Source organism: Rhinatrema bivittatum, chromosome 1 (assembly GCF_901001135.1).
Source record: "Rhinatrema bivittatum chromosome 1, aRhiBiv1.1, whole genome shotgun sequence".
NCBI lineage: Eukaryota > Metazoa > Chordata > Amphibia > Gymnophiona > Rhinatrematidae > Rhinatrema > Rhinatrema bivittatum.
The window spans coordinates 743,816,004-743,839,580 of NC_042615.1; the positions used below are offsets into that span (position 1 = coordinate 743,816,004).

Sequence of the window (23,577 nt, forward strand, 5' to 3'; positions counted from 1 at the left end):
ATACACATATACTTTGGGGGGGCAGTGATATTTAGTATTTTAAAAACTATGGCTCCTGCATTTAGAAGCAGCTACTTATGCATATCTCTGCTCAGTTACACACACTATTGAAAATGACCCTTGTTATGTTGCTAATGATTGTGAGAAAGCAAAGAAAATATTCTGCAAGAAAAATAACTTGTAAAAGATTTCAAGACTTTCATCCAGTCAAACAAAAGCAGTACGGATAGAGGTTCTTCAAAGCAACAAAGTCTATAACACGTGAATCAGACAAAAGGTAACTCCGGTCATTTCTTTGAATTTAATCACCAATCCATAGTGCAATGTCTTGGGGGGGGGGGGGGGGGAGAAATGACTTGCAATTTAAAAAATAAAACTTTATTTACAACAAAATTTGTATTAAAATTATAACATTTGAAAATATATAACAGTGCCATATGCTGAATGAAAATTTGGATTCATCTGCAACTGTATACTCCATTTGTCATTATCATTTATATATGTTCTACATGCCATTCTCCAGCAGGAGGTCAGGACAGGCTGACAGCAGCAATGTCAGCAGTGACATTAAAGCAAAAATGAAAAATGGGGTAGTTACAGTAGAAAGGTCATTAATTCTAATAAACATCCGAGAGCAACACAGATTTTAAAGAACAAATTACTTGCAACAGAAAATTACAGACACATATCCATTGCTAGCCAGCTGCACAAATGTTAATAATAACAACACGCAAGTGGGATTAACATAATCATTTACTGGGGGATTTTATATACTTAATATTGAAATATGATTTTATTCAGACTTTCAAACTTCTAGATTTTTCAAACTATGAACTTGCCTGTTCCTTGACTCTCTTTGAGGGGTTCATGTGAAAATATACTGTACCTGTGAAAAGATATCTGAGTGTGGCAAGAAAGCATAAAGTAAAAGATAAAAGTGCAAATGCAGTATAAAGATTTTTCTGGAACTGATCAGTTCACTGTGGAATGTTGAGACTGTAAGTAGTAAGGAATGCAGAACTGTGCTAAAACTTAGTGCTAGCCTGCCATCCTAGCCCACATCACCTTACCAGGATAGTATTTAGCATATTGCAGATAAGAAATCAGTGCAAACCAGGGGAAAATGTTATGTTTGCTAAGTAGCTAACTCACTGGAGTGTAATTAGAACGTGTTGACCTGTTTAGACTATTTTATCAGAGAAAGATTTCTGAGTTTGCTTTTGCTGATAATTTGAAACTCCTAAGATATCTGACTTTTGAATAAAAGATTTTTTTCTCGGCTTGTCAGTATTAAGCATTTCTTTTAGCCCATAACAGTTGTTTTCCTGTTTTTTTTCCAGCTCTTCTTTAATATATTTTAATTCTGAAACTTTTATACTGTTTGAAATAAAAGATGTGTACTTTATCTTCAGGCATGCCCCTGTCACTAAAAATCTCTTCTTCTGAATGCACTTTTCAGCTGCTCATACTTTAGATGCACCAGTATGTTAGGTGCATGGCTAGATCAGCTCAGCAGCACCCTAATTTACTAAGAGGTCAATATTCAAAAAGAAGCTATTGGACAAATTTTAAAAGACCTATGTGCGCCAAAGCTGAGAGATACATGCATGTATCAGCCCAGCATGCACCGTGTGGATTTTAAGATGCACCTGGTTATGCTCGAATCTCCCAATACACAAGTACATTTTTTTTTCAAAAAAGGGGCAGGGTGTGGGTGTGGTATGGACAGGGCAAGGGGGAGCCATGGGTGTTCCAGGAAGTAGGAATGAAACCAGCACATAAATATTTACACACACCAGCATGCACCGGCATCCCTATCCGCATAACTTTACTTCTGCTATGAATGGCATGTATGTCCTAAAACAAAAAAAACTAGGTTAGTCTGCGGGATTTTAAGGGCTGGAGCTAATAGGGTAAAAGGGAGGCAAGTTAGCTAGGGGGATTAGGAAGTCCTCTCCTTTACTGGGTTGAACTGGGAATGAACTGAAGTAACAGGTAATTACGTCGGCGTGCATATCTACTAAAATCCCCCCACTTACGCGATCAAGTCGGCATTTGCGTGCACTTTAGGCACCTAAGTGTGGCTTTTATGTTAGATGCTTATTTTCATCTGAACTTAGGGCCCTAAGTTTTCTGCTGATAATTCTCATAACTTTAGGACCATAAATATAAGCCTGCTATTCATTTGTCTAAATGTAGGCTACATTAAGTGCCTAATGTTGAAAATCAATGCTAAGTACCTAGCTTTCTTACCCTACTACTGCCCTAGTAGACACCTGTTTTTAGGATCCAAAATGTATTTGTTTATGTATTTATTTATTTAGTGCTTTTCTATACCGGCATTCGAGATAAGGAGCACATCATGCTGGTTTACATTTAACAGGGGGTGAAAATGCAAATAAACTCAAACAATAACAGGTGAAAGGAAAACTCTGAAGGAAACTCTGAAGGTGAAAGGAAAAGGTGAAACTCTGAAGGAAACTCTGAAGGTGAAAGGAAAACTCTGAATTTTCAGAGAAAACTCTGAAAATTAAGGCTCCTAGCAAAGCTCTCATAGTTAGGAATGTAAACCCTTAGAAAATTGATTTCTTAGCTTTGTAATTGTGAGAACAACTAAGGAAAAGAAGCTTTAAAGTAGTTTAAATGCTAATACTTCCTTGGAAATAAAGTGAAAAATCTGAATGAGAAAAGGATATCAATGATTTGGGTTTTTTTAGTCCAGTAGGTTATAGTTATTACTTGCATATCTATCAGTCTTTTTTAGCTGAATGGCTAAGCGTGTTTCAAATACTTGTCTGGTATAATTCTGACACATGGGAATAATAGCTCACTGTAATCTTTTGCAACATTTCTAGAAGTGGATCAATGGAAATCTATGTTGTCCTAGTCTAGACTTTCTCTAACTTTTAAATCAATGAAGACTTATAATAATATTGAATATCCTGAAAATAAGTCCACTTCATCATCCCAAAATTTCACTTTCTTTATCAGATTCAGATTTTCAATACTGTGGTTTTTGCCATAATTCAAAACCTTGTTTTATACCCTGAAAATCTAAAATGCTTTCTGTATTGTTTCTTCACACCTTTTGTATCATAGTTAATAAAATAAAGGTTGATGTGATCATATATTGAAGACAAAAACCAATTTAAGGCACTTTTAAGCATGAAAGTCTATCTGAACTGCCTAAGTACTGAGAAACTGTGACATATTCCATGGCAGTGAGATAAATGAAGCATGAGGTATTTTATTTCTTTTACATATCACAAGGTCTTATACTGACAATGGTGATATTCTGCCCCTGGCACTTGAGAATACCAGCTTCACATTCACTCATGGTCTGCTTGGTAATTTCACCATTTACTTGGATACACACACTGATTCCCCCATCTTTGCATACTCTTTCTTCTCTGCAGACACATCTGTTTGTTTGATCTGGAAAAATAAAAGAAGTTAATGGAGTGGACAAAGAACAGAATTGCAGGATACAATCCTATCCACTTAAAAAAAAAGTCATGCAAAAATAATAGCTCTCTCTCTTAAAGCTACAGCAGTGCTGACTGTTTTGCTGCCTTTTGAAAAAGGCAATGGCCAATGCTTTTTTCTAGAAAGAAAAGCACTGGTACTCAGATGCAGGGCTATCCTTGGTGGGTAAAAGCAAAAAAAAGGATTGTGGGGGAGGGGAGATTGGGGGTGGGGAGAATCACCCCACTCCCTTCATCTGGCTAGCAGGTTCAGTCACAGCATGAGTCTTTCCACTTCCCATCCTCCCACTCCCTTCATGAAGCACAACAGTGTTAGATGCAAAGTCATCTCCTCTCACCAGCCTATTTAACTGCCCACTTTACTGATCCCTACCACCCTTCCCAATTTCTTATATTTGGAAATGTGAAAGAAATTCTATGTCACATCATTATTCAATACCAAGATCTTTATTGAAGAGATAAGGCTGCAGCATAAGGTAATTACACAAAACAATTCAACCACTAATCATATTCTCAAATCCCCATTGAGTGACCGTACCCTCGCCTTTTGATTTGCAGGCGAGGGTATGGTCAAATATCAAGCTACTGCAACATTTCATCATTGGAGACTCAGGGCCATTGAAGCCTTATCCCTCTAATGACCCTGCAATACGATCCTTGCTTACCAGGTCAAAGATTTATTTGTTTATTTATTTATTTTAAAAAACTCTCCTATACCATTGTTAAGTTAGATAACCATCACAACGGTTTACAGCAAGGCACGATAATGAAAATATGAGTGGTATAGATTACAAATTAATCATATGCCATCATAGTACAGTAACAATTTAATACAATAAACTATGTGTGTAAGTTAAGCTTGTCTGTTGGGAACATATTAGGTGGTTTGAATTTAACATTAATATGCATTTGTAGTTTACAAGTAACAAGTTCTAGTTTGGTGCGTCCTTATCAATCAACTGGTTTTCTCCTTCTCTTTATCTTTATAAAAAGCTTATTTAAAGAGCCAGGTTTTCAGATTGGTTTTGAATATTTTCAAATTTCTCTGCAGCCTTATTTCAAGTGGCATGGTGTTCCATAGCATGGGGCCAGACAGTGATAGTGCTCTTTCCCTTACTTGCGTGAGGCAGGCTGTTTTGACAGAGGGGATAGTTAGTAGAGCTTTATTAGCAGATCTCAGGTTTCTTTGCAGGACATGTACACACAGTGCAGTGTTAAGGTCAGCTTTTTCATCGTGGATTTGTTTGTGAATTATGCATAAAGCCTTATATTGAATTCTTTGTTTAATTGGAAGCCAGTGTAATTCGGCGAGTGTTCCTGTAATGTGGTCATTCTTTTTTTTGCCAGTCAAAATTCTAGCAGCTGAGTTTTGTAATATTTGTAGTGGCCGAATTGTAGATTGTGGTAGACCTAAAAGTAGGGAGTTACAGTAATCTGTGCTTGCAAATATCATTGCCTGCAGAACTGTGCGGAAATTGTTTAGTGTTAGAAGAGGTTTTAGTCTTCTCAGAATCATTAGTTTCGCGTATCCTTCTTTTATATTCAGTGAGATGTGTTGTTTCATGTTTAGTACAAGGTCAATTATTACTCCTAGTTCCGTACTTTTGTTGCTAGTTCAATGGTTTGGGTATTTTTAATTGTGACTGTTGGTTGAATGTGATGTATGTTTTTACGTTCAAGGTGTAAGAATTCCGTTTTGTCGATGTTTATTACCAGTTCCATTTGATTTAAGAGCTGTTTGATAATTTCAAAATACATATTGCCAAGTTTCATTGTTTCTTCAATGGTGTTCGCAATGGGTAGCAGTAGCTGTATATCGTCTGCGTATAAGTAATGTATGATTCCAAGTCCCGCTAGTAGGTGACATACCGGGAGGAGATAAATGTTAAAGAGTATTGCCGACAGGACTGATCCCTGTGGGACACCGGTTTGTAGTGTGACTTTGTCTGAGAGTGTATTTTTGATTTGTGCTTGAAAACATCTATTGTTTAGGTATGACTCAAACCATTTTATTGTTTTATTAGTGAGACCTATTTCTTTCAGTCTATTGAGTAGTATTTTGTGATTTACCATGTCGAATGCTGCGGAGAGATCTAATAGAACTAGAATGTAGTGTGTTCCTGTATCAAAACCTCTTAATATATTATCTGATAAAGCTAGTAGCAGAGTTTCAGTACTGTAGTGTTTGTGAAACCCATGTTGCGTTGGGTATAATATGCTATTACTTTCAATGTGGTTTGACAATTGTTTTTGTACTGTTTTTTCAATTAGTTTGGCTAATAGGGGTACATTTGAGACTGGTCTACAGATATTGAGATTTAGGGGGTCGAGGTTCTTTTTCTTAATTATTGGTTTGATAATAGCTCCTTTCAAAATATCCGGCATTACTCCTTCATTTAGTGAGAGGTTGATCTTAGTTAGAGTTGGGGTTATTGTGTTGGCTAGTTTTTTTAGTTATGTAATGGTATGATGGTATGATGATGTCTTGGTCCTTAAAAGAGCAGGGCTCACTTATTGAACATGCAGCAGAATTTTGGGGTGTTGAGCAGGCCAATTCCAGCTGTCAAAGCCGAAGACTTGACAAGCAACTTGTCTCCACTCTCATGCATCCATGATTAGTAATCTCTGCCTGACCAGCATTTTAACATAGCACTTGCTGAGTGCCCTTGGGGCATGGTCAACTCTGCCCCACGCCAGGACTAATCGATGCTCACCCACACCCACCACGTCGAGACCATGCAAACTGTCCAGAGATGGGCAAACTCAGTGGGAAAATACAGCTAAAAGAAGAGGCTGGTAAGGGGACCGGCTGGTACTTAAATTGTACTCCCCAGACTCTGCCCCCCTCCCTGCCTTGAAGGTACAGCACCTCTCCACTTATGGCCTCTCCCCTGTACATGGGACTGGGGGTGGCTCCTTAAGAGAGCAACATCTCTTTTGCCACCTTCATGGCAAGGGAAAAGCTTCTTCTTCCAGCCAGCCACCATTTTCTCCTCACCTCTCCTGCCCCACAGTTCTTTTTTTTGGTTGGAGCCAATCTGGAGGCCTGATAACGAGGACTGAAGCTGAATGTTAGGGAATGGGCCTAGTCAGCATGTGCTCCACTCTCGGGCCATGCAATGGCCCCCAGTCTTTCCTGGCTTCCATGCGAGAGGCTGGTCCCAAGAACAATGCAACCGACAGTCTTCAGCTGACTCGTTAAAATAGAAGTGCAGCTGTTCTCCTCCCAGAGGGTGGAAGTGAATTGAATATAGCTGACCAGCAAAAAAAAAAAAAGAGTGGAACTGATGCACAAGAAAGAAAAAAATTTTCAGGAGCAGTGGGTGTTTGCCAAAGTTCTCAGCACTGTTCTGCAACTGCTGAAAATGAAGCCACAGACTGGTTTACTAGATCGCTCTAGTTCTAGATATCACTCTCCACTGCATTAGACTGCTCACTCACACATTTTTTTATGCTTTCCAATAGCAGGATATAGACGAATCTCCAAAGTTAAGCAGTTCTGGGTCTAGCTTCTTTATGACTGCTGGCAGTCCAGTAGCAGTGACCACAGATTCTTTGCTATACAGGAGTAACCTAGTGGGTAGAGCAGCGAGCTGTGAACGAGGGAAGACGTTATTCCTTCTGACCCTGGGTAAGTCACCTCACCCTCCATTGCCTCAAGTACAAACTCAAACCTAAATTCATTGCTATAAATATAAAAAAAATAGTGCCCATGATAAAAAAAAGAGGTGTGGTTAGGGTAATTTTCAAGATACTTATCACCCTTGTTGTATTTTCACAGTACGAGAAGGGCCCAGACAGGCTTTTACCATTTTTTGGGCTCGGGAGATGCACCATCATCTTTTTTTCGGACGGCCCATCATGCTTCTTCTCTATCCCACATTCCTTGCAGTTCAGTTGCTTGGATATTGTTTTTGACATAAAGAGACACTCCTCCCCCTTTTCTCTCCTCTCTGTCCTTCCTTAACATGTTATGGCCCATTATGGCCGTATCCCAATCATGAGAATCCGAGAGCCATGTCTCTATAATAGCAACAATATCCAAGTCCTCCTCCACCATGAGGACTTGCAGGTCTTGGATTTTATTGCCCCAACTTCGAGCATTTGTGCCTATAGCTTTCCAGCTTCTCTCGTTCAGGTCACTGCTTTTTTTGGACTTGTTTTGTGCCTTATTCAACTGACTTTTGTTCTCCTTCACCATTTTCTTTGTATTTGTATTTGAGGGGTGACATTCCAAGGTCCTTCTGCCACCCCCACCGTCTAGTTTAAATGCTTTATGACACAGGATTTGAATGTATCTCTTAGGATCCTTTTTCCTGCCACAGACAGATAAGAGCCATCTTTGACAAAGAGCCTTTCACTATTCCATAAATGGCCCCAGTCTCCAATATATCCAAAACTTTGCTCCTTACACCACATTTTGAGCCATGCATTGAAGTTATCTATAAAGCTTAGCCTCTCTTTGTTATGATAATGTGTGTTTTGTGGATCCTTGGGTGCTGTGGAGATGACCACACCCATGGGGAGGAGCCCTGTGAGGAACCACAGCACTGGGCTAGACTCATACACACAAAACACAGGATAGTTCTTTATTAGACAGCTTGAAGATCTCCACCAGAGGTGGCAGTAGTGAGGCAGTCTGTGGTTGTAGTCTCAGGGACCTTGGCAGAGGGAGCCCTTCTCTCCTTGATGATGTCAGGAGGTTCCGCAGCAGGTCTCCCACAAGGAGATACTGTGGATGAGGTAGACTGAGAGTTAGAGTACTCACTAGGTGTTAGCTGTTGGTATGCAATTCCACCAGGTATGTTGTAGAAGGAACAGGCACCAAGGCATGGAGAGCAGGCACTCAAGGAGCGAGTTCCTGTTCCCTGTAAGGCACCTGAAATAAAGAGGGGGCCCCCGAGGAGCAGGTACCTAGGTTAGCAGTTACCCCGAAGAGCAGAGAGAGAGCTTCCTGCGGCAGCACGGAAGCGGCAGAGTAGCATAGACAGAAACTGATTCGAGTCCTTGCTAACTCAACAAGCTAGCAAATCTGTGAAGGTAATATACCCAGATGGCGTGACGTCATCATGAGGGAACGCCATCGAGGTTCGCACCAAGGAGGAGCAATGGCGAGAGGCTGCACCATAGCCGTTCCGGGGACACCAGAGAGGTTGGCTTGTAGACGCTGCGGTATCCATCTTTCCCAGGTAAGTGGGAGGAGCCGTGAATAAGGTGAGGCAAACGGGGCGAAGCCGTCGAGGACCAATGGACGCAACACTCTTTCCCTTTCTGTAAACAGGTAACCCTTCTGAAAAGTCGCCATGTGACTAATCTGCTTCACCAGAGACTGGAAATCTCTCTGTAGCAGATGGGAAAATCCCAAAAGATGAGAATGTCAGTATAAGGGACTTATCATGGACAGCTCCTCCGATTACTTTTCAGTCTAATCGGTGTTCATTTTGGTGTTCAAATCCTTTCCATTTTAGACATTTCTGCAGTAATTTCTCTAGACGATTGAGGTAATCAGAGTTTCCCTCCTAATAGCTGATAGCAGAATCAAAACTGAAGCTAAATATCTTCTCCAGGCTCTGTACTTGCAAATACATTATCTAAAGCATCTAGGTAACAAAAAAAGACTTGTAGCAGATCATTTCACATTTTCAGCTGATTCCTCTTCACATTCTCACTACTCATCTGCTCATGTAGTATTTGAAGTATTTGACATCTTCATGTCTCATAACCTTCTTCTCTGAGCATCATGGATGTGGCATGTGAGAAAACCTTGATTTTTCCCTGTAAGTTCCAGATTTATAGATGTTCTTTAGGGACTCTCCTAAAATTGTCCAAGGGGATGAATAAGAATTCCATTGTCAGTGGTACTAGATGGAGATGAAAATGTAGTGCTCACAACAGGGGCTTTTTTAGGAAATCTTGCAGTTTGGATGGAAAATTCATAGAGGCCACAGATAAGACATGCACTGTAGATGCTTCCTTTTATGAGTGATATTCTACCTTTCATCTTCTAAAGCAGAAAAGCAAGTGTGCCAGAGGACTACATAAAAGTACTCTCCTCTTGTTGCACTCCTGATTTCAATACATATAGTTGCTAGGAAGGATCCTAAGGATGACAAAGGACCTTTGTCTCACAGCACCCTTGCTTTAACCGGCCCCTCTGGTGCGACTAGCTCAGATGCTCTCTTCACAAGCATATGCTATGAATGTGGAGGTACACTGCAGTGTAGGATAGAGGGAAATCTTGCCAGGGCTACAGGAAATCAAAAGAAGCAGCAGCAAAAGATATTTTCTAGATGAAAGGAACTGAACCCATGCTTCAGTCACTGGTTTGGTGCCTGGAAAAGAAGAAGTTGAATGGATTCTCTCTGTCACTGTGTCAGTGAGACGCAATTAGCTGAGAACCATCATTGCAAGAGAGATCAAGGTGAGAGAAAGGGCAGGGTAGGTGGCAATGAAGAAGAAAAAAACAAGGGAGGTGTTGGAGGGAGAAGGTCCTATTCTGTTGCATTACTTATTTTGTGACCCACCAAAGGTCATTGGGTTTTATATTTATTTATTTTATTTATTAAGGCTTTTATATACCGACTTTCTTGATACAAATCAAATCAATTCGGTTTACAATGAACTAAGCAGAATATACAATTAACCAATCAACAAGAGATACGGAGCATACAGTTACATTATAACAAGGAAGCCTTAACTTGGAGTAGGAAAATAAAGAAGGGGTGAACGAAGCAATAAATATATAAATAAAATGAAATAAAATAGAATAAATACTATATACCGAAGAGGGGGCAAGGGGCCAACCTCTCTTTAATGGATATTATGCATGAAAAATTTGGAGAGTTTTGTTTACAGAGATGTGTGGTGTACAATTCTAGATCAGGCAATGGAGTTTGTAGTGGGGAAGGCTTGGCTGAACAGCCATGTCTAGGGACCTTCATTTGCAGATTTTATTTATTTTCCCCAAGAATTTATCGGTGTTTATTACAACCAAGAAAAACAGGAGAAAATCACTGGGGAAAAAAGGAGTCAGGTTTTTTTTCAAATGATTTTCTGCTGATGTATTGGTTAATATAAACACTGGGAAGCCGATATTCAGCACTACTTATCTGGCTAAGTGACAGCCGCTGAATATCTGGCTATGCTCAGTGGTCACCATTTAGCTGGTTAAGTATTAAGCCATCTAAGTAAATAGCCAGATATCATGGGGCAGGCAATAGGCGGATCAGGGTAGGGCTACTTATTGATTTAAGATATTACTGATATTCGGACTTATCTAGTTAAGTTAATCCAATAAGCTAGACCTGCCATAGAACAGATCTAACATATCCAGCTAGAACTTATCTGGCTAGGTAGCGCCAAATACAGGGATATACAGGATCATAACGTTGAATATTGGTCCCTGAAATTCCCAGGGAAAATAAAAACATTTTTAAAAGTTTACTGAATACTTTAAATAGTACCAATGATTTAAGCATCAAAAGGACTAGTTGTGAGCTAAAAACAACAGATTAAATCAGCAATGTTTTTGTGAAAGAATGGCATAGTTCTACAAAAAGGACTGATTTCATTTAAGGACATTACTGAAATGCTCCTTTTAGACTGGATGGCATGGGTATATTGTGGTATGAATGGGTACTATGGGTGAAAGCAAAGGAATTAAGATTTAATTTTGGAAGGAGCTCATCTAATGATCTTTGATTGGTGCCATCTGGGGAGGTGGAAGCTGGATAAAAGTTGGAAATTGCAAAAGAATTGGTCCGTGCTATACCTAATGACCCAAATGATCTAAAGTAGTGGTTCCCAAACCTATCCTGGAGGTTGCATGCATTCCCTCCATGTGGATATCCTGAACACCTGACTGGCTGGGGGTCCCCCAGAACAGATTAGGGAACCTCTCATCTAAAAGATATGTTTGGTTGCCTGAGATAGAGAAGGGTATGGGTACTGTTTTGATATTGAATTTTACTGTAAACTTAAGGCCAAAAAGTTGGAGAATATTTCATAATGCTGTAAAATACTTGACTCCCAAATACATTTATGATGGATGACTTCTGCACTGTAAAATGAGATCAAAACAGGTCACATCAAAGTTTAAATCCAGTTACCAAAATATTTAGGGCCTGATTCACTAAGGCATTTCTACCCTTCTTTGAGGTTGATGCAGTATCCCACATAGTAAAATGGGTGCTCATTATTGAGCGCCTGTTTTCCTAACGTGCACACAGCCACCAATCCTGGGCCCCTGATGTAAAATTTAAATGAGCTGGTGCAGTAAAAAGGACGCGCTAGGGACAAATTTTGCTTTCCTAGTGCTCAAAAACATCAGGCACCCAGGAGACATGGCTTGTGCCCACAACCATGTTGAGCACCCAGACCAGCACCAGTGGTTCACCTGACCAAAGCTTTGCTTCCCCGCCCAGGTCTGGCCTGATGTGTCGAGCACTTGATCTTAATTTATTCCCTCCTTCACTTACTACCGATTGGTCCATTCACTGTCACATGTCAGTGAAAGGACCAATCCCCTTCCAGAAGGCTGTACTGAAAGGGGATTGATCCTTTCATTGACAAGGTTTCAGTGAAAAGGGCCAATCAGAAACAGCCCTGCCAGGGGAGGGTCTCCGGTAGGCGTTCCTGGCCAAGAGAAGGATTTTGGGGTCTGGAAAGGGCTGTTTTACGACATGGACTTCATAATGGCCATTTCAGGTAGAGGACGGCCTGGTCTGACCCGGACTGTTTGGTTCTTCGAGCCAGATCTTGGGGGGTGGGGGAGCTTTGGTCAGGCCAGCCGAATGAAGTTTAACACCTGCCTTTGAGCAGGCGTTAAATTTCTCGCAGTAGTAGGAGACGTGCTAGGCAGTCTCTTGCTTAGCACGCCTCCTTGCATCACAGGGTAATAGCTAATAGCCTCATTTACATGTGATGAGTGCTATTAGCTACACACTTTTTTGGATGCACGTTTTGGATGCGCTAATCCCATTATTGGACTGGGACTTATTCTAGCGTTTCCAAAACGCACATCCAATTGCGCGTCAAGCTGTGTGCTAGGCTGAGCATACTGTATTGCATGGGCCTGTTTGCCTATGGGAAAAGACTTAGATGAAATAAGCACTTCATAAAAAAAATAAAAAAAAATAAAAAAAATATACCACAGTACAGATTTTGCTTAGTGTTTATGACTTACTACATTTCGTATTGATTTTAAATGTAATTAATAGCTTACCATCACATTTTTCCCACAAGTGGCATCCATCACATGAGTGTTCTGCTACAGCAGGTATTGTACAGGTATCCTGGTCTGTCAGAGTATATTTTCTGCCAAGACACTCTAGAGCATGCATCTTACAAACAGTAAGAGCTACATTTTTATTATTCTTAGCATCTACGGCACAGATGTCTAGAGAAGATCTACAAAGAAAAACATAAAAATTCAATTAAGCTAGATATTGGGGGGTGTTTCCTTTGAGTGTCACAGTTATGTACTTCATTCATTGCTTTGTATATCATGCACAGTGGGATTCCCTGAATAGCGCGTTTGTATAATAATACACAGTTTCTCTGGTTATACATTTATCCAAGTACTATTGTTTTGGCAAAACTGCTTGTCCTATGTAGTGGGTGACAAAAGCACTGAGAGGCCATATTCAGCTGCTGTGCGGCTCGCCTAGTTAGCCAGATAAGTTTATCCAGCTGACTTAGCTTATATATTCACGGTGCAGCCATTGTGCTGAATATATCCAGCTATCTTAAAGTTAGCCAGATACGTTTATTTTAGGACAGCCACATGAGCTAACTCTGAATATTGGAGTTAGCTAAATAACTTATCCGGCTAACCTACCGTATATACTCGTCTATAAGTCAAAATATTTTAGTCCAAAAATCGATCCTTAAAATTGAGGTCACCTTATCCATGGGTCAATCCACATTAATACCGGTAATTCAAGATGCATGATTAAATCATTCACACACTCCCCCTCTCGATCCCTTAACTCACCCACTGCAATCAGGATGACGACAACACTTGCAGCTGCTAAAGTACATCCTTCCTCCTCCCACTTGGTGTCCCAGGGTGGCATTTGGACACCTTCTCCCCCACACCCCCCTCCCGATCCCTTAACTCACCTGCTCACTGCAATCAGAACAACGATAGGACTTAAGGTTGCTCAGGCATGTCCTCCCTTCTCCCAAGGGTCTGATTGTCGCACGTGATTCAAAGCGCACCACTGGGACTCCAGGAGGGAGGAGGGAGGATGTGCCTGAGTGACCGCAAGTTCATCATCATCCTCATAGCAGCAGTGAGCAGTTGAGTTAAGGGATCCGAAGGAGTTGTAGGTGGAGAAGCTGTCCTACTGCCATACTGGCACACCGTGGGGGAGGAAGGAGGATGTGCCTTAACAACTGCAAGTGTCATTGCCATCCTGATAAGTACTTTAAGGGATCAGGAGGGTGAGTGAGTGAACGAATGATTCTAACAGCAGAGAAAGCCATGGGGGAGGGAGGGAAGGATTCTAACAGCAAGGATAGCCATTAGAATAATGACTTCTTACCCTAAGGAAAATGAGCTCTGAGAAGAAAAACAGAGCATCTTACACCGCATCGCTGAAACTGAAGTTTATTGAATGTGCAAAGGAGGCCAATAATGGTGTAGCTGCAAGAGAATTTGATGTTAGAGATTGGAGAAAAATTTGGAAAAGCTGCTAGAAATGCCAAAGTCAAAGCCTTATATTCCAAAATTGTGCCTTTTAATGGAATGGAATGGAAAAGGATTTGAAGGACTGGGTAACGTTAAGCAGACAGCATGGCTACATTGTGACTTCAAATGGCAAAAGAAGAAAAATATTCAGTGACAAAAGGCCTGAAAGAATTCACAGCATTGTCTAGTTGGTGTTTGTAGTTCATGAACCGATATGGATTGTGCCTTTGTCAGCACATAAAATTTCACAGAAACTGCCTAAAGAGCTTGATGAAAAGATCTGTTCATTCCACAAATTCATTATTCATTGAATGCTGTTTGCTTGACGGTGTTTACTTCGGACTCCCGTTGGACTGCTATTGACAGCTACAAACATAATTTAATTTATGTTTGTTACAGGAGATTGATATGATCACATGTTTTTGTGACATTTGCTTGCTGACATCAGCCCTGGTCCTATTGATTGCCCCTGAGGCAGCTCTATGAGAAAGAGCGAAACTCAGCCAGAGTCGGGCATCACCAAATAAAGGGTGTTTCCAACTACTGATTCTCTTTGTTTTTACTGCTGTACAGCCAACTGGATCGGCTTCCGCTTTGCTTATTGGATATGCCTGACAATCATACTGTAGCTGGCATTAGTGAAAAGACCGTACTTGTAAAAGTATTTGGTCCTGAAAAGACCCATTTCATGGTGGTTCTATTTTGCCTGGCAGATGGCACAAAACTGCACCCGGTCGTAATATTCAAGACAAAACCAATGCCCAAGAATCTAAAAATTCCAGCAGGTGTAACTATTCGGTTTCATCCTAAAGACTGGTGAATGAGGAGGGAATGAAATGGTGGCTGTGCAATGTGTGGGGTAGGTGACCAGACGCAGGGCTAAGAAAACGACCATCACTATTGGTGTTGGATATATTCTGCACACATATAATAGAGAATGTGAAGGATGATGCAGAGAAAGTTAGCAGTGATTCCAGGAGCTCTGACATCAATGTTCCAGCCATTAGATGTCTACCTCAACAAGCCTTTCAAGGACCAATTGTGGCATATGGGGCAACAAAGGATGTGTTCTGGTCAAGCAAAGTTAATGAAAGGAGGGAACCTGAAGAAACCAGACGTTGATTTGGTAGCAAAATAGGTAAAGGATGCCTGGGCGTCAATTCCACAAGAAATGGTTAAGAAGTCATTCCTAAAATGTGGCATTAGAATGCTAAGGATGGATCAGAAGATGACGCCATCTATGAAGACAAAGATGAATCAGCATCAGATAATAATTCAACAGATGAAGATAGTGAAGACAACATATACACTGATGACATCGCCAAAGAACAGTTCCACAATTTATTCAGACATTTCGCCGATGAAGAATTGGACTTCGAAGGATTACAATGAGGCACTTTATTCTTCATTTAATAACTAAATAAAAGAGATTTTCTTAAGTTGTTAAAGGATGTTTCTTATGAGACTCTTTATTCTTCTTTTAATAAATAAAAGCTAAGTTATGTTTCTTAGTATGATTTTACCTTCATTTCATAAGCCCCCTAGGTTTTACCTGTATGATCAGGCTTGTGAACACTTGGACCAATGGGAGGATGGTATTACCTTAGGAGGTGGGTCCTTAGGTTCCCCTGTCGGGTGGCGAGGCGGAACAGAGGATGGAACTGGCTGACCCTCAGCACTGAAGACTGAGACGGCCGTTGAGAGAACGAAGAGTCGTGACGTCGAAGAAGCCAACTGGGTCTTCGCCACTGGAAGCCCGCGGTCCCCCCGGGAGGATCCCATAGGGACCCGGGCCGCTGGGATTTAGGTGGACCTTTGAGAGGTCGAGGAGCCGTGAGGTCAGTGCAAGGGCCGACTGGATCTTCACCACTGGAAGCCCGCAGTCCCCCAGGGAGGAGCCCTTAGGGACTTGGGCCTCTGGGACTTAGATGGGCCCTTGGAGACGATGGTCCGGAAGAAGTCTGAGGTCGAGTACCAGAGGGTCGTTGCTTACCAGTCCGAGGTCACACACTGAGGGATCACCACTTGCCAGTCTGAAGTCACACACCGAGAAATCACCGCTTGCCAGTCCGAAATCACACACCGAGGAATCACCGAGAAAAAACAGGAACCAGGAATCAAGAACCCGAAGCACCAGAAGACTCACCGAAGCAAGCAGACTCGAACAACGATGTTGCCAAGTCGAAGAGTGAACGGAGGAAGTCTCCCTTTATACTTCCCCTGGCCTAGCCCATTAAAAGCAGGTGCAGGCAATTAGGAGGACGAGGGCCCTTTAAATCTAGAGAGGAGGTGCGGCCTCACGCCTAAGGGCAGGACGGCCATTTTGGATCTGGGAGTTTGTGCAGAGTGGCCCGACGCCATGAGGGGAGGCCTGGGGTGCCTCCCCCGCTGTGAGCCAGCGCAGGAAGCTTCGTCTGGGTGCGGGAGGCGAACGGCCCTGCTACTCTGGTGCTGCCACAGTGGCCCCGACACTGAGTCAGGAAGGGGGTCGTGGCCGCGGGCGGCCGTGGCTGCGAAACACAACAGTACTCCCCCTTTAGGGGGACTCCCAGGAGGCTTGGGTTTGGACGGATGGTCCCGATGGAACAGAGCAAGAAGGTTCCGATCAAGGATGTTGGCCATCGGTTCCCATGAGTTTTCTTCGGGGCTGAACCCCTCCCAGGCTAGTAGATACTCCCATCTTTTCCTATGCTTCCGAATGTCCAGCATCTCTTGGACCTGGTAGATGATGTTGTCTTCAGAGGCGATGGGTTGGGGTGCTGGAGGCGTGCTGGAAGGCCAAGACAGCACCAAGGGCTTCAAAAGGGAGGCGATGGTTGCAGCCGAAACTGATAGGACACGGCACCCACCCGACGGAGGATGGGAAATGGTCCAATGAAGCGCGGGGCCAGTCATGCGGAGGGTAATTTCAGCCGGATGAATTGCGTGCTCAGCCAAACCTTCTGGCCGGGTCTCAGGGGAGGACATGGTCTCTGTCGACGGTCAGCATATTTCTTTGCTTTCTGGCTGGCTTTGAGCAAGAGTGGAGATCCAAAGGTGATGGAGCTCCTCCGCAGAGAGTTGGGCCACCAGAGACGTGACGGAAATGGGAACCAGCAGAGGCGGCCGGGGTTGCTTCCCATAAACCAACTGGAAGGGAGAAGATCCGATGGCAGTGGAAGTGTGCGAGTTAAGGGTGAACTCGGTCCATGGGAGTAGACTTGCCCAGTCGTCCTGTTTATCGTTCACATAGATGCGAAGGAATTGCTTGAGAGTTTGATTTATCCTCTCCGCTAGACCATTGGTTTGAGGATGGTAAGCAGAGGTGTAATCTAAGGTGACATCAAATTTCTGACAAAGGGATCTCCAGAATCTTGCGGTAAATTGGGGTCCTCGGTCCGAGAGAATGCTTTTGGATAAGCCACGCAGTTTAAAAATGTGCTGGACAAAAAGTTGGGCCAACTGGGGTGCAGAAGGTAACCCTGGGAGTGGTATGAAATGTGCCATCTTATTGAATCGGTCAGCGACTACCCAGATGACAGTGTTGCCACCGGACAAGGGTAGATCGACCACGAAGTCTGTCAAGAGATGGGTCCAGGGTTCAGTGGGCACAGGCAGGGGCTGGAGCAAGCCTGGGGACGAACCTGGAATCCTTTTATGATGGGCACATGACTGGCAGGATTCCACATAGGATCGGACATCCTTGTTGACCTTGGGCCACCAATAGTAATGGCGAAGGGTCTGTAAGGTCTGATGTTGTCCTGGATGACCTGAGCAACGGGAGTCGTAAGCCCACACCAAAACTTGTTTCCGCAGGTGCGGTGGAACAAGAGTCTTCCCAGGAGGGATAGTCGTGCTGGCTGATAACAGGACGCGTGATGGCTCAATGATAAACTGAGGATCGTCCAGAGTTTCTGTAGTCTCGAAGATGCGGGACAAGGCGTCGGCCTTAAGATTCTTGACAATCGGCCTATAACGTAGAACAAAATTGAAGCGGGTGAAGAATAATGCCCATCGTGCCTGTCGAGGATTGAGTCACTGTGCCCGATGCAGGTACTCAAGATTTTTGTGGACCGTGTAGACCGTGAACGGATGTTGGGCCCCCTCCAACCAAGGACGCCATTCCTCTAAGGCCACTTTAATGGCCAGGAGCTCTTTATCACCAATGGCGTAGTTTCGCTCTGCCGGGGAGAACTGGCGAGAGAGGAAGGCACATGGGTGTAGCTTGTGTCGGTCCGAGGTCTGGCTCAGGACGGCCCCTACACCTTCTGAGGATGTGTCCACCTCAATGACGAATGGCTGTTGCGGGTCAGGATGGTGAAGGCATGGCTGGTGAAGGAACACCTCTTTAAGGTGGAGGAAGGCGGCTACCGCTCCAGGAGGCCAGTTCTTGGGGTCCGCGCCTTTTCAGGTTAAGGCCGTCAGGAGTGTGACAATGGATGCGTAATGGGAGATAAATGAGCGGTAGTAATTGGCGAAACCCAAAAACCGTTGGAGTGGTTTCAGTCTGGATGGTTGCGGCCATTCCCGAATGGCTTTGAGTTTCTGGGGGTCCATGCGGAAACCCTCACTGGAGAGAATATACCCCAAGAAAGGGAGAGACTCCCACTCGAAGACATTTTTCGAGCTTGGCATAAAGTCTATTTTCTCTTAGGCGTTGAAGTACCTGAACGACATGCTGACGGTGAGCGGTGAGGGAATCAGAGAAGATCAAGATGTCGTCGAGGTACACGACCACACAACGATATAACAGGTCTTGGAGTATTTCATTCATGGTGTTTTGAAACTCCGCCAGGGCATTGCAGAGCCCGAATGGCATCACCAGGTACTCATAATGGCCGTCTCGGGTGTTGAAGGCCGTTTTCCATTCGTCTACCAAGTTGAATCTCTGGGGGGCGTATAATCTGATCCGCATCAAGGAGGGAAAGATTTTCGCACCTTGCAGACAATCAAAAAGCTCGGAGATTAGGGGCAAGGGGTACCGGTCCTTGATAGGGCATTCAGGCTCTGGTAGTCGATGCAAGGACGAAGGGTTCCATCCTTCTTAGCAACGAAGAAGAAACCGGCCCCCGCCGGGGATGTTGACTTGCGGATGAAGCCCCTCTCCAGGTTTTCTTTGATGTACTGGGACATGGATTGAGTCTCCGAGGGTGAAAGGGCATAGGTACGGCCCCGAGGAGGTTCTGTGCCAGGAAGGAGGTTAATGGCACAGTCAAATGGTCGATGAGGCGGGAGTATCTTGGCCTTCCGCTTGGAAAAGACGTCCTAGTACGCAGCATAGGAGGCCAGCAAGCCTTGGAGACTGGCGAGAGCGGTTTAACATTGAACTGGAGCTACCGATTGGAGGCAATTGTCGTGACAATTTGGCCCCCATTGGGTTAACTGTAAGGGTCTCCAGTCAAACTTGGGACAATGTTTTTGGAGCCAAGGAAGTCCCAGAACGACGGGGTGTATGGAGTGTTCCAGGATGTGGAAGGACATCCGCTCGAGGTGAAGAAGTCCAACCCTCAGTTGGACAGGTTCCGTGAGGTGTGTCACTCGCCCCGGGAGGGGCTTGGCTTGGATAGACGAGATGACCAATGGAGCCGGGGCACGGACCTGGGGGATTTTCAAGTGCTCCACTAGACTCTTCATAATAAAGTTGCCCCCGGCCCCTGAGTCTACCAGGGCTAACGTATGAAACTCACCGTCCGCGGATGTCAGTGCGACTGGTAGGGTTAGTGGAGGTGCAGGTGATGTTAGGCCCAGGAAGAGACCTCCTTCAGGTCCTAGGCCCGGGAGTTTCCCGGCCGCGCCAGGCATGTGGCTACTTGATGGTCCACCGTGCCGCAGTAGAAGTAAAGTCCTTCTCTAATTCGCCGTCGGCGCTCTTGTGTAAAGAGTTTCCCACGGCCCAATTGCATGGGCTCTTCGGCCGGTGTCCGGGGGACTCCTGATTCACCTTTGGGAGAAGGCGAGCGTCAAGGGCGTCTTGAAGGAGTCGAGGCTTTCGTGGTCATCTGGGCCTCTTGGCGGCGTTCTTGATGGAGCCTATCAATACGCCCTGCCAGGTCAATGAGGGTGTTCAAGGACCTAGGTAGCTCCCAGCCCACGAGCTCGTCCTTGATTCTGGGGCTGAGTCCCTGTAGGAAGATGTTTCATAGGCAGTCAGGGCCCCAGCCGAGCTCTGAAGAAAGGGTCCGGAATTCAATGACAAACTCGGCCAGCATCCTTGAACTCTGGCGCAGTTGGAGAAGTTTGGGCCCAGCGGAAACCTCCTGAGTGGGATCACCGAAACTCATCCAGAAGAGCTCCCAGAACTCTCTCAAATTACTCAGGACAGGGTCATCCCATTCCCACTGGGGGGAAGCCCATTCCAGGGCCTTCCCTTTGAAGAGAGAGAGAATGAAGGTGGTCTTGGTAGCGTCATCGGGAAAGAGGTTCGGCTGCAGGTGAAAGTGCATATTGCACTGGTTAATGAAACCCCTGCAGGCCCGAGGTTCCCCAGAAAAACGTGGCAGTGTAGGCAGGCGGATTATTGAACGGCCCCCAGAAGCCATGGACGGGGATGGCACGGTGGGGTTCATGGGCCCCAATACTTCGAAGCGCTGCTTCAGGCCCTCCACCGCTGAGACAAGGGCATCAAGGGTCTTTTGCTGGTCCATCATATGTTGGGCCATTCCAGGGATGGCCTGGCGGGCAGCCGCCTCCACTGGGTTCATGGACTTGGCAATCTGTTATGATCCCGCTTGTGAACCCTTGGACCGACGGGAGGATGATATTAACTTAGGAGGTGGGTCCTTAGGTTCCCCCATCGGATGGCGAGGTGGAACAGAGGATGGAACTGGCTGACCCTCAGCACTGAAGACTGAGACGGCCGTTGAGAGAACGAAGAGTCGTGACGTCAGAGAAACTAACTGGGTCTTCGCCACTGGAAGCCCGTGGTCCCCCTGGGAGGAGCCCGTAGGGACCCGGGCCGCTGGGACTTAGATGGACCTTTGAGAGGTCGAGGAGTTGTGAGGTCGGTGCAAGGGCTGACTGGATCTTCACCACTGGAAGTCTGCGGGCCCCCCGGGAGGAGCCCGTAGGGACCCGGGCTGCTGGGACAGATGGGCCCTTGGAGACGATGGTCCGGAAGAAGTCTGAGGTCGAGTACCAGAGGGTCGTCGCTTACCAGTCCAAGGTCACACGCCGAGGGATCACCACTTGCCAGTCCGAAGTCACACACCGAGAAATCACTGCTTGCCAGTCCGAAGTCACACACAGAGGAATCACTGAGAAGAAGCAGGAACCAGGAATCAAGAATCCGAAGCACCAGAAGACTCACCGAAGCAAGCAGACTCGAACAACGATGTTGCCAAGTCAAAGAGTGAGCGGAGGATGTCTCCCTTTATACTTCCCCTGGCCTAGCCCATTAGGAGCAGGTGCAGGCAATTAGGACGATGAGGGCCCTTTAAATCTAGAGAGGAGGCACGGCTTCGCACCTAAGGGCAAGGTGGCCATTTTGGATCCGGGAGTCTGTGCAGAGCGGCCCAATGCCACGAGGGGAGGCCTGGGGTGCCTCCCCCGCCGTGAGCCAGCGCAGAAAGCTTTGTCGGGGTGCGGGAGACGAACGGCCCCGCTACTCTGATGCTGTCACGGTGGCCCCAATGCTGAGTCAGGTAGGGGGTCTTGGCCGCGGGCGGCTGCGGCCGCGAAAGACAACATTACCCTTGACTTATCCATGGGTCACAGAAATTTCTTACTTTCTAGGCCCAAAAAATAACCTTGACTTATCCATGAAAATGACTTATACATGAGTATATACTGTAAGTCCTCCTAGTTATGCCTCTGGAATGCCTCTAACTTGTCTGGCTAAATTCTAGTCTGCTAACTTATTATCCAGCTAGAATTTAGCCAGATAAGTGCCCATATCTTCATTTAGCTGGCTAACTTCAGAGTTATCCATCTAAATGCTTTTGAATGTAGACCTATGGATCTGATAAGATTTTTATTACTTTTCAGTGGCCAACAACATATTTAAACCATCATAGATTAAAATACAATATTTGATTATGTCACAAGTAACATGTTTGCCATCTATTGTATTTCCTTTTAGCAGAAAAGCATTAGTTGTAGCCAGTAACTCGTGGGAAATGCATTTATAGTTTTGATCCAGTTCCTGCTGACAGTGCCCAAATCAGTAAACATATTATACTATCACAACTAGAATAATTATTTTTGCCACTCTCCCTCAAGAACAAGGAGTTAATGAGTCTGGATATTCTCTCCTCTCTTCTCTGCCTTTCGTTTCTTCAAATTAGGATTGAGTTATTGGTGGAGCACTGAGGGATGCTATTCTTGCACCGTTATCCTGGTAGAATCTCAATCCAGCATGAAAAGAAAATTGCCTGCCAGACAAATCCAGTGATGTGCTACTAATTTCTTATCAATGGGTTCTCACCAGCTCTGCACCATTCAGTGAAAGCCTTTTTATTTTCATAAAATAATTTAACAGGGCACCCCGGGAGCTTCCACCAACCATTTCCAGCACATCGCTGGACAAATTAGCTTGCTACTTCTATTTTTGTTTCATTCCCCAACCATTTTTTTAAATGAAATCCCTTAATTAAATAAAACAAATTTAAAATGTTCAAATCAATTTGAGTGGATATATATATAACCTAGAGTTTCCTTTCCACCAATATGCAACTGACAGCTCTTGCAGCAACTTCAAACAGTTGTTCAGACTGGAGATTAGGTTTATTGTGAATCAGTCATGTACCTCCAGACCAGCCTGTCCAAATAACATCTGCTTCATTTCATGGGCTCAAAGCTTTGGTCATTCATGCTGGAGGGCATCTGCAGCTCTGAATGCACCTCAGCCCATATTTTTAAGCAATGATATGTTTCTTTGATATTTTACAGATCTAGCAGAGCTGACACTGATTCTCCTCATTTAGGTTTGGTATAAATCACATCCCAACACGGTTAATGCCTGCCTGACAGCCCTGACGTCACAATTCCTGTAAAGTGATGAACAGCAGCCTGGCGACTTGTAGAATAAACAGAGCACAGTAGCTTTCACTGATACAAATGACCTTTAAATCTGCCCTGGCCTGGATGCCTGAAATCTAATTATTTTCAAACCAAAGCTGCACCCAGGATGGAAAACTCAAATTACCCGCACTCGTAAGGCATTTTACAAGTACACTTTGACTGCTGAAGCTTCTCCCATGGCTGACAGGTGGGTCCTGCTGGTTTTGGTACTTCTGTTGGTGCTACGGAAAATGAAAGGAGTATAAGACAGAATGCATACCTACTAAGTAAACAAAGAGTGACAGAAAGGGAGCTTGATTACTAAAGTGTTAATAGAAACAATTTTCCACTAAAAATAAAAATTAATACATTTTTGCCAGTTTTAACTGGCATATGAATGATATTAGATTGAAATGGACTGTG

The 23,577-nt window shown here is 44.3% G+C and overlaps 1 protein-coding gene across 1 annotated transcript in view; it reads right to left on the reverse strand.

The window, feature by feature from the left end:
* Positions 1–282: 282 nt before the first annotated feature.
* Positions 283–23,577, reverse strand: part of C7 (complement C7) — a 131,078-nt gene continuing 107,783 nt past the window's right edge. The window contains 3 exon segments of the mRNA XM_029578140.1: positions 283–3,435; positions 12,709–12,893; positions 23,300–23,396. Coding sequence (XP_029434000.1) covers positions 3,257–3,435; positions 12,709–12,893; positions 23,300–23,396 — 461 coding nt within the window. The 3' untranslated portion in view covers positions 283–3,256.